This window comes from Amblyomma maculatum, chromosome 2 (assembly GCF_055883805.1).
Source record: "Amblyomma maculatum isolate TAMU_Amacu chromosome 2, ASM5588380v1, whole genome shotgun sequence".
NCBI classification, from domain to species: Eukaryota; Metazoa; Arthropoda; class Arachnida; order Ixodida; family Ixodidae; genus Amblyomma; species Amblyomma maculatum.
In genome coordinates, this window is record NC_139345.1 from 77,956,283 (window position 1) to 77,967,275 (window position 10,993).

Sequence of the window (10,993 nt, forward strand, 5' to 3'; positions counted from 1 at the left end):
CGTATACGCACCCACAAGTGTAAACGTGAGATCGCGCTTCTTCACTGACAGGCAAACGTACTGGTTGTCGTTGCTGGGAGTAACCGGATGGATTACATATGTGAGTTCTCGCCGAATATAAATGATGACCTTGCTGTTTCCTTGGTGCGTTGGAGATGCAAATGCCTCGTAGCCTGACAGTCGTAAGATCTTTGGTACATTCGGCTCACAAATAACAAGGATGGGGATGCGATTTGCATGAACATATTGTCGAATATCTGCAATTCGGAATTGAAGCCCACGGGCATTTCATTGAAAAATAGAGGCGTCCTTGAGTGTTTTTCCAAATGTTAATGCTGGGGGAGCCATTGTATTATATTCAGAAGCAATTGGCCTTCCCGGTATGCCTGTGTTAAACAATACTTCTGCTGAAACAATGCGAATTTTGTGCAGTATGTAAACCCGACGTGCTTGTTTGTTTCATAGCTTAATAAATTTGTAATCAATCTCGATAATTAGTTCCCTGACAAGTAGATCTGCTATGTCACTCAAGATGACTGCACAGACTATTCTGTCAGATCAGTATTTAAGTTTTCATAATGGCAAGGGTTGTTAAGCTGTCTATAGGCCTCTTGTTGTTGTAATTTTCAACAGGGTGAATAACTATGCTGCTCTCTTTGCATGCAGCCTTGATAACTATATCAGTTCTAGACGCTAGTTCGTCCAAAGTGAATGTAAAGCTGGTTACAGCCTCAACCTTCTGAGGATCTGGCCGAACACCATCCTTATCAACCAAGCGACCAAGGACGTTCCGGCGTTCGCCAAAGTGGCATTTCTTGGAGTTGAGGACGAGGCGTTCTCTCTCAATTATTGTGATGAAGAACGATGGCGAGGCGGTTATTGTGCTCCTGAATGGTCTTGCCGAAGATCACAACGTCGTCCAAATAGTACAAATTTCCACTTGAGTCCGCGCAAAATGGTGTCCATGAATCGTTGAAAGGTGCCCGCGCATTGCACAATCCAAAGGGTATTACGTTGAACTCATAAAGACCGTCGGGTTTCACAAATACCGTCCTTAATTTGTCGCTCGGATTCATAGGTATCTGCCAGTACCCCAATCTCAAGTCTACCGAGGAGAATTATGATGCTGAGTAAAAACAGTCGATTGCATCGTCAATGCGTGGAATCGGGTACACGTCTATTTTGGTTACGGCATTAAGCGGATGATAGTACACACAGAAGCGCCATGTGTTGTCTTTCTTTTTAACTAGGATAACTGGAGCCGCCCAAGGACTTGAAGATTCCTGGATCACGCCACGTAGGAGCATGTCGTGAACTTGTCAATAAGCTGATGTTCGCTCGGCGACACACTGTAGGGCTTGTGCCTGATCGGGTGAGAGGTTTCAATATAAGAGAGGCTGGTCTGAAGACAACTATAATTTCAAAAACTTTGACCAAGAAACTCCATTTCTTTTCTCTTTGGACCAGTTTGCCACAGCTGTAGCCAAATTGTTTAGAAACTGGGTCATATATTTTATATTCCAGGTATCACTCTTCAAAAACTCTGATTTTTGCTTCTCTTGCTACAACTCACCTTTGTAGTGCTCCAAGAAAATATGCTTGCACTGTATGTAAGTGAAATGATGGTAGCCAGTTGCCTTAAATCAAGTTCACAAGCAATGGTTGTATTTCTTTGCACGCTATGTATTTACTGTATATTCATACAAATATCAAAACATACTTTACATGAGGAATATACATATTTATATGGGAAAAAACAAAATTTTTGGTTATAAATACACACACAGGTTTGTGTATTTTACAACTGTTGACAAAGCTATTATAGACATCACGCTGTTCTCGTACACACCTAAACAGATACTGCAAGCAAGAAAACACACAAATATTGCAAACATTGGATCCTCAAGTCAGTGCAGATGGGAGAAAAAATATGGTCATAGAATTAGCAATCAACTTGCAGAAGGGCAGCATTAAAGTATGTTGCTTAGAGACAGGAAAACGAACAAGGTGAACAACCACAGCAAATTAATAATGATGGGAGCATTGTCAAAAAACAAACTTGTGTAAAATACTGTACAGTCCAGCAGATTGCAAGAGAAATAAAAATGGATGCTGAAAGGAGAATCAACAGGAGGAGAGAAAATGATGTCAAAGGCCAGTACAGTACTATATGGCCAAAACTGAAATTTCAGTTGTGTCACTAGCGAAGTAACACTGAGAAACATGCAGTACATATGTAGGTTGCCTAATTTTTGCCAGTCTCACAGCAGAATTCTGAACAGCAATTTAAAAACTCTAGAACTTCAAGCCACTATAATGTGACCTGAGGCAGTCTTCTACACTCTATAGTTTGCATAGATCCTTTTCCCATTTCGAATAAGTTCTGCAGTCTTGTTTAGCAAGTTCAAATAGCTAGCTATATTGCCATTACATTTTGCTTTAGGTGCTTCAACACACGGAAGAAAAGTGCAATGCAGAAGCCAAGATGTAAAAAAAGAGCTCTCAGTGCATTGCACAGTTGAAAACATAGGTTCGCTTGGGTGCACAGTAATACACTCATTTGCACTGGCGTGCTCTGTATGCAACCAAGAAGGTTGCAATGCAGTTTGTATGAATACGGTTACACGAAGTTGTACAAAGTTCACGAGAAACGAGTTGATTCAAACATGCACGAACCAAGCTTAGGCACATAATCTAAAAATAGGAATAGACACTGAGACTGAGGATGACCCTAACCGATGGTTGCCCTCCTTGTGAACATATAAAAACCAGAACCTACCCACCTTGACACAAATTTTCTGGCTTCCAACTACACTAATGTTTTAACTAAAAACATTAAGAGTATCAATAAAAGTTTGATACTCTTTGACTGGCTTCAATATAGCCAAGAAGTAGTGATATACACCTTATGTAATTTCGTAAAAAGCTTCATTTCTGTAGCAATGCTAGAAGGATAAAATCTCGTCATGCTATGAATAATTCTCTATAGTTAAGAAAGAATTTTGGTGCCCTGATTGCTAGTCTTCTTGAAAGCATTATCCTCATTGGTGTTATAGTTACCAATATATAAATATGTGTTGGCTAGAGAGATAATTTTCGCTCATGACTAAATATTTCATTCCATGCTAAATAAATGTTGGACGATAGCCTAAAACAGCCTTTCGTAGTGGACAAAAAAGATTGCATCTTTATTTATCACTCTGGGCAAGCAACTTTATCATTGGAGCTACTCATCAGTGAATAAAATCAGCATACTTTATTCATGACTTATATATACATTAGATAATGGGGACCACACCACTTCTTAACTGATGATAGGGCTGTTCAAAGGAGCCATTTTCAGTTTGTTCATGCTACACTCACTTTGAGGGCAGGTTCTACCATCGGACGGCAGTGCCGTGAAGAAGGACCAGACCAATGATTGGACAAACTTAAGCAAAGCATGCCCATCAGTTTGAATGAGAAGGTTGAAGAATAGCATGCATGTTTCTTGTGTAGAGGATATAGAAAGTTAGATATATGATATTATACCTTAAAAGCAACTGGAATGGTGTTAAACTGGATCATTTTGATGCACATCTATACATGTTATAAATAAAGAGCATGCAACAGCACGGAATGGTGACACCGTACAGAACAAGTAAAAGAAAACGAAAATATGCTCTTCTACTCTGTACAAACATATGTACAATATCTTGTAGAATCTGGGTAAAGGTCTACATAAAAATCTGCCCAGGAACGAAGCGGTCTCTCAAAAATAGTTCAGGTACGAGTACCCCAGCTCAGGAGTTTTGTTCACAAACACGTGGTTTTCTGGGAAACAAAAACTAGACCGTACACCCAGGTAGGACTTCACAAAGGCCTAGGAGGGTTTGTCGGTTGCTCAGGATTTGCCACAGCATGATAGGGAGCCAGGAGTATGGAGGCAACCCAAAAGAAATGGCAAAGAAAACAGATGAAATGACAAGTAAACATATCTGAAAACTTTTCTTGCTTCCGTAAATATATCTCAATATTTGTGCTTTACTAATGTTAGCTACGTTATTCTGACCAACTGCAAGTGTCTGTTAACCTGCCTATACCGTTAAAATATATTAGTAGTGAATTTCATCTCAAAAACTTGTCTACACTTGAGGTAAAATTACTCTATAAAAGTTTGGAACTATCAATGTATAAACTGGCTAAGCTCTGCCCAGAACAAAACCCCATATGGTAATTATATACCTGTGCAAGTAACAGTTGAAGAAAGCATGTATTCTTAGTTTATGTGGTCCTCATTTTATGAGCCAAAATTGGTTACAATTTCAGTGGTTTTTATAAAATCCTACTCAAGTTATTCCTATTCAGCACCTGTTGCATCAAGCATACAAGGCCTTTGTTACATATATTGCATCAATTATGATTGCTTTACTATAATTCAAACAGGTGCAAAAAAATGAAACACTCCAAAAACACTGAGCTTGCACATTTGATGTAAGGTCAATAATTACATCAGTGTATAATATATTGCATTCTCTAGGCTTTAAACATCACAACATATTCGAATACAACCATAGATAAAGAATTTTATTCATGCAACTTGCACCATAGATGCAGTCAGAACTGTAGCACGAATAAAACAGTGCACAGGAAAACCATCCCATTCTGTTCATAAGCACATTCATCTGCTGTCTTTGCCATTTCTTCTCACATTTCCACAACAGTGAGCACTGGGAAGTTAATGTAGAGTAGACCGCAGTGGTGAAGTCTGGCTGGAGGCAAAAACCATGAGTAGAACATAGTCTTTATGTAGTAGTAGAGCTATGAATAATAGCAGTACTTGTAGTGACAACTGCATTCTTCCTCCTACCCCTTTTCAGTGAACTTTTACCTTTCCTGGCAAGTGTCTTGAAGTAATGGACGACTGGTCTCCACTGCATTCGTTACCCCATTATATAACACATTTCTGTGTGCACCATGTGAAGAGTTCCTTTGTTTCTTCATTCACACCTAAGCTACAATGTTACGATGAGTTCCAAAGGAAGCTGAGAACCGTGAAGTCTCATAGATCATAGCTAGCACTGTTTGCTAAGTCTGAATAAATTAAGACTGGAGCATCCTCTTCATGGCCGTCGTGGCTCCAATGCATGTGACAGTTGTGTAAGCCTTCTCTGATTGTCGATCACTTTCAATGTTCTGCAAAAAACAAATGCGATCTCTTAAAAACCACATTCCGTTTTCTACTGCATCACTTTCCCACCTTTGTTTCAAAAAAAAAATAATTCAAAACATCTACACAGATACATCTGATTTCAGCAGCAAAAACAATGTTTCCATACATAACAAAGGTATTTTTTTTATTTGCAGGGTTGTCTATTCTTAGTTGAACACTGTGGTTTGCTTTAAACGCCTTTGCATCTGACCCTCCCTTGCTAATAAGCTAAGTGACAAGCCATGTGAAACGCTGCCTCCAAGTTGCTTTATGCTTCAATTACTTTGCTTTTGATATAATGCCATATTGCATGTAATGGTATTTTGAGGAGAGCAACCACATTCAAGATAAATGTGGCTAATCCTGTACTTTACTAGCACTTCTATCAATTTTTAGACCTTTGTTTTAATACTGAGCAAATGTCACATAACGTCATCTACACATGGTATCAATAATTATAAATTTCTTTCAGCCCTAATAATCCTGCAAAGGAAACAATGGTTGATCAGCACAATGTGTATGCACTGTATGCCTATAAACCAACACCGATCTGTGACGTAAGCGCGATGCGGTGGCCCTTCTGTCGCCAGGCTGGGCCGGTTGGGGGTGAAAACTAGGCTTAGCGTCCATAGGAATTCATGGACCCGAAAAATTTCAAAGCAATTTTCTAATTTCACGGTGCACCTATAGAGCAGATCATGAAAGTATGAAATCTCATTAACGAGGCGAAGTAATTTTAAAATACCGCGAAACATATGCGGGTGCGAGTTAGGAGGGCGACCCATAGAAACACATGTAAACACAACTTACCGCAACATTTTAATCGGTTCAGCAGCGTTGAACCCTTCTTATTGTTTGGTGAACGTCTTATATTACGCCCCGACATCATGTTGCATGGCACACTACATTCCCTTGCAAGTACTGCAAGTCTGACGACTTGCGGTCTGCGACCGTTCACTGCACGATAAACTGACCGCGGACGGTTGCAGACGGCAATGCACCACCGGCGCTGTCACAAGCAGACGCTCCGGAGCTGGAGGCGGCCGCGGTGGGTATCGCTAGCTGCGCTGTCGTCTGCTGCAATGCGCGACTCTCGTTCGGTCCATATTGTCGTACGGCGTTTGACAACTGCCTTCTAAATAATTCTGTCTAGGATGTATCACTTGAGGGACAGTATTATCAAGCTAGTTTACTCCATGCGGTAGCATATCAGACTAAACAAAGCTGCATGATTCGCTACATGAGCATTTTGGGGGCGTCCGGATTCACAACATAGATTATTCGGGGAGTTTTAAAAGTAGACCGCCTCCGCAATGACGTAGCATACTTCTTCAAAGCGCTGGCCAGCATTTAACGACCGGCCACCACTTCTGGTGCTCTGCAAAACGAGAAAAATGTTGCGGTAAGTTGCGTTTACTCATGTTTTTATGGGTCGCCCTCCCAACTCGCACCCCCATACGCTTCGTTGTGTTTTAAAAATACTTCGCCTCGGTCTAGAGATTTCATACTTTCACGATCTGTTCTAGGATGCTCATGGTTACTCTGCACCGAATAAAGACATCATAGATGTTTCGTGAAATTAAAAAACTGCTTAGAAATATTTCGGTTCCGTGTATTCCTATTGGCGCTAACCCTATTTTTCACCCCCTGTCGGCTGCGATGCCGCGAGTGCCCCCCTTTTTTTTTGGTAAACATGGTGTTGGTCTATAGAGCCTAATTTGTATGTGTTTGGCAAGAGCAAACCATGTTTTGTAGCAAAACGAATTGATAGCTGGCACACGCTACCTAGCATTGAGTACAATTCCCTCATTAGTTAAGAAAAAAAAATGGAATCGCAAAGCTTTGCGGGAGGTATCTTGCTTTTTGACTTTCCATGCTGTCATATCGATAAGTTCATGCTTAATGAAAAGCCAGCATCATACCTGATGTACTCTCGAACGTCCTGCTGGACCTTTCCCTGTGGTGGAGGCTCCAGGTCTAAAATAAAGGATTATCGAATTATAGTTGTTTGCTTTATCAAACAAGGGAAGAGCTACCTCACTGACACAGCACATCTTACACATTATATGTGCATAAATCAATTTTCAAAACTGTTAATATCATAAATGCTATTGCCATTGTAACTTGGCCCACAAAATTTTTAGCATTATAAATTAAGAAGAGGAACATCAATAAACTTTTTGTTGTGCAGACATTTTGGTCACAGGATTTTTATATTATTTTTGCTCATTTCTCTATTAATTTTTAACATATTATTGGTTCTCTACAAAACGTGGCAAGCATGCTTTACCTTGCATCAAATCGGACCCAGCAATGCAGTATGACTGACCTCATTCTTGGAATAAAACAATGTGAGTAATACTGTTCTTTAAATCCCATATTTCTAGTATATAGATATCAACTCAAGCAGCACAAAGGAATTGCCACCAACAATGATGACATATATGTTGTGCGGAATAATGTAACTACTCACTTATCCTTTGGCTTCTTGAGTGCCTCAGTGACCGGAGCGTTTGTCCTATCATATGCTGAAAGGAGAAAAAGGCTCTTTTGAAGAAAATTTGAACTACAATGCGAGAACAGTTTAATCAAATTTCAACCTTTTATATTAAATGCAGGACGACATTTGACATGAGACTAAGAAGTTTTCTTCATTAAAAATTAGGATGAGAAACATCAAAAAGCTGTCTGTTAAGCAAACATTATATGAAAGGCTTTTTTTTTTTCCTTCTTTTCCTTGATTTACCCATCGATATCTTACAAACTTGATTTTGTTGAAATGCAGTCCATTTCATTTCTTATCAAGAAAAAAAAAGAAGCAGCTAACCGCAGAAAATATTTTTATATCGTCAGAAGCATACCCTTGTCAGCATGACTAACTTCCTGTTTCAACAGAAACTTTTCAGTGATGTGAAGAGAAGTCGAGGTATGAAACACTGAGGAGTTTTGAATATTAAGTCCGTGAAACATATGAAAATGGTCTAACCTAGAATAACCCACCGAGAAGAAAAACATTTTTGGAAGTGATATTTAACTCCTTCAGAAGGCCTAAACATTCCAATGTGAAGTAACAATTTTTAACTCCTTCAGAAGGCCTAAACATTCCAATGTGAAGTAACAATTTAGAGAAATCCCAACAGTAACTTAAAGAAGCATTTAAGAAGGCAGCAACGACAATGGCAACAGACAAAGAGGCAGCATGAAGCTCACCCCCGTCTCCTTTCAGTGCCACGTCTTTGACGCATACGAAATGCGACAGCAAAGAAACTTAATCTAACGAAACACCTCTCCTTCTTTCTTTTTTATTCACAAAATTCTTTCATTTCAGATCAATTTTTTTTTTCATGCTGCACGTCATGCTCTGTCACAAAAGCTAAAAAGGCTGCTTCGCAATCTGTTTTGGTGGTTGCTAACGTGCATATAGTTTGGACACAGGTGTAACTTATAAAACATACTGCTGCATTAATGAGTACTTTACTGTAGTCCAGGAGGTGCTATGAACACACATTAGAAGAGAGCAAGACCAAAAGCAGTTGAATAAAGTGCAGAAAACAGGCCCCACCATAGCTTGATGTTAAAGGGCAACTTCGGAGGTTTTCCAACATTTGAATATTCTGGCAGAAATATTACTGTAAATATTCCTTTATGCACTGATGCATTCTACAGAATTTAGGCACCATGCAATAATTCATTCATGCACAAATACATTTTAAAATCTTAAGTGTTTGTTCTCTCAGTTCAGACGATTTCTGTTGGCAACACTGCATTTGTGGCTTCAGCGAGGTCGGATGGTCCTCTTTCTCAGCGAGAGAGGCGGCGGCTAAAGCAAAATATGAGGACCGACTGATGCGCCTCCCGGCAAGTAACCTGGCACATCAGACGCTAATCCACCTGGTGTATGCTGGAATAGCAACGAAGTGGACAAGGCGGATAGCGAGGCTGCAGAGACGGTACCATCTGCCAACAGTATGCCTCTCGGATGTACCGGCGGTGAGCCAGGGGAAGAAGCTCAAGCTGAAGGTGAAGGAAGCTGAGACAGCTGAGTGGATGCGCAGGGCAAAGGAGAAGTCATCTCTGGCATTGTACAGCGCGCAGAAGACAGGGATTAGCCCAGAACCATTTTATGACAACTCCGTGGGGAGCGGGCTACTGGCTGAAGCCAGGTGTGGAGCCTTGAGGACGCGGCAGTGGCGATCTAGGTTCACTAGCAAGTGCGTATCCGGCTGCGCCCTCTGCGGAGCGGAGGAGGAAACTTTGGAGCGCGTGATACTTGGATGTGTTGTGATTTCTCTCGCCCCTCGCACGGCGTCGCTGCCAGTCGCCCTTGGCTTCGCAGGCAGCACGGCTGACACGGCAGAAGGAAGCACCTACGGGGCTGCGGCGTCACATGAAGAGGGGAGCGGAGTAGAATCCCTTGGTGCAGTCGTGGAATGTACGAAGAGACGGCTGTAGTTCTGGTGAGCACGAGGAGCAGTGCGGCCGGAGCGGCGCAAAGACGTGGAGTGAACCAACATCTATACTGTCCTTTTTCCTTTTCTTTCTTTTTTTTAATTTTTTTTTTTTTTTTTTGCTGGTCAGATCCCACTGGGTGATCGCCCGTTCAAAAGGGTACGACCATATCGCCATCGCCATCTATCGCCATCGCCAATATACCTGCATTAATGCCCACTTTCCACGTGCCCATGGAATTTTGAGGCCTGTATTAGGCTGTCTAAGGCATTTACGTACACGATTTCCAGACAATATTTCCACCATCCAACATGCTTGCGAGTGTTTTTCCAGTACTATATGTGATGTCACCATTTTGTCAACCGGAATGTTGTTTCTGGTCATGAAAGCGGTTTCAGTTTCGGTATGCAATTCTTTCATTTCAAAAATAAGTCTACTTGGAATTTCTAGAAACCATTTTTTGTGTCAAAGTCAGGTCATATCAAGCAATGTAAAGCAATCAATAATTCAAACTGATGAAAAACCGCCGTAGTTGCTCTTTAACCCAGAGGGGGCATGGCTAGCATGGTGCTCTATTACTGAGCGCTAAGTAGCAGGTGACTATTTCCTGCAGTGGGTATAGTCAAGATGATGATGATGATAAAGTAGCTGGTTGAATACTTGTTGTGGATGTCATATTTTGCTGGAGGAAAAATGCAAGAGCCATAGTCTACTGGCCAGTGTGTATGTATAATTAAATAGACTCCACATGTTCGAGAGTGAATAAATGTGCGCCTCTATACTTCGTTTCAAACAAACTGTTTGCAGCACTACAAAAGCTAAGAGAGATCTGGGCTAGTAAGGATAGCACACATTGCATGACTATGTTCTTTTATGCCTATGGCTGACGACGGTACAAAATATTATGAGAACAGCCGCCATCATTGGCTCAGATCACTCTTAGCTTTTGCAGTGCTGCAAACAGCTTATGAAGTTCAGTATACAACGTACCTCACAAATACTTCATTAGCCATAACAAATAAAAAACAATTCGGGGATTCCAAATTTATTGAAATATTAAACATTGCTCTCACTAGATGCATGAATGATAGATATACAGAGGTGACCATGATTAACCTTTGAATATTTGAAAACGGTCTTCACTGTAGATGACACGAACATATTGACCTCAGTGGTAACTGATATATGAGGTTAAGGTGCACCGCATGGGCTATTATCTAGGTATATTGAGGTTAATTGGCACTGACATCATTTTTATTCCAGTTTTTTTTTTTTTTTACTCCAGTTTTATTTTTTTTTTTTTTTACTTGAGGGGCACTGACAGCTGATAGTACAAATCCGTAGTTTTTAACA

At 40.6% G+C, this 10,993-nt stretch overlaps 1 protein-coding gene across 7 annotated transcripts in view; it reads right to left on the reverse strand.

Annotated features, from left to right (window-relative positions):
* Positions 1 to 4,912: 4,912 nt before the first annotated feature.
* Epac (Exchange protein directly activated by cAMP) overlaps positions 4,913 to 10,993 on the reverse strand; it is a 747,880-nt gene continuing 741,799 nt past the window's right edge. For all 7 annotated transcript variants that reach the window (XM_084594555.1, XM_084594548.1, XM_084594549.1 and 4 more), the window contains 3 exons: positions 7,665 to 7,719; positions 7,114 to 7,168; positions 4,913 to 5,175 (listed from right to left, as the gene is read on the reverse strand). In XM_084594555.1, the coding sequence (XP_084450681.1) occupies positions 5,103 to 5,175; positions 7,114 to 7,168; positions 7,665 to 7,719 (183 nt within the window). In that variant the 3' untranslated portion in view covers positions 4,913 to 5,102. The remainder of the gene's footprint in view (positions 5,176 to 7,113; positions 7,169 to 7,664; positions 7,720 to 10,993) is intronic.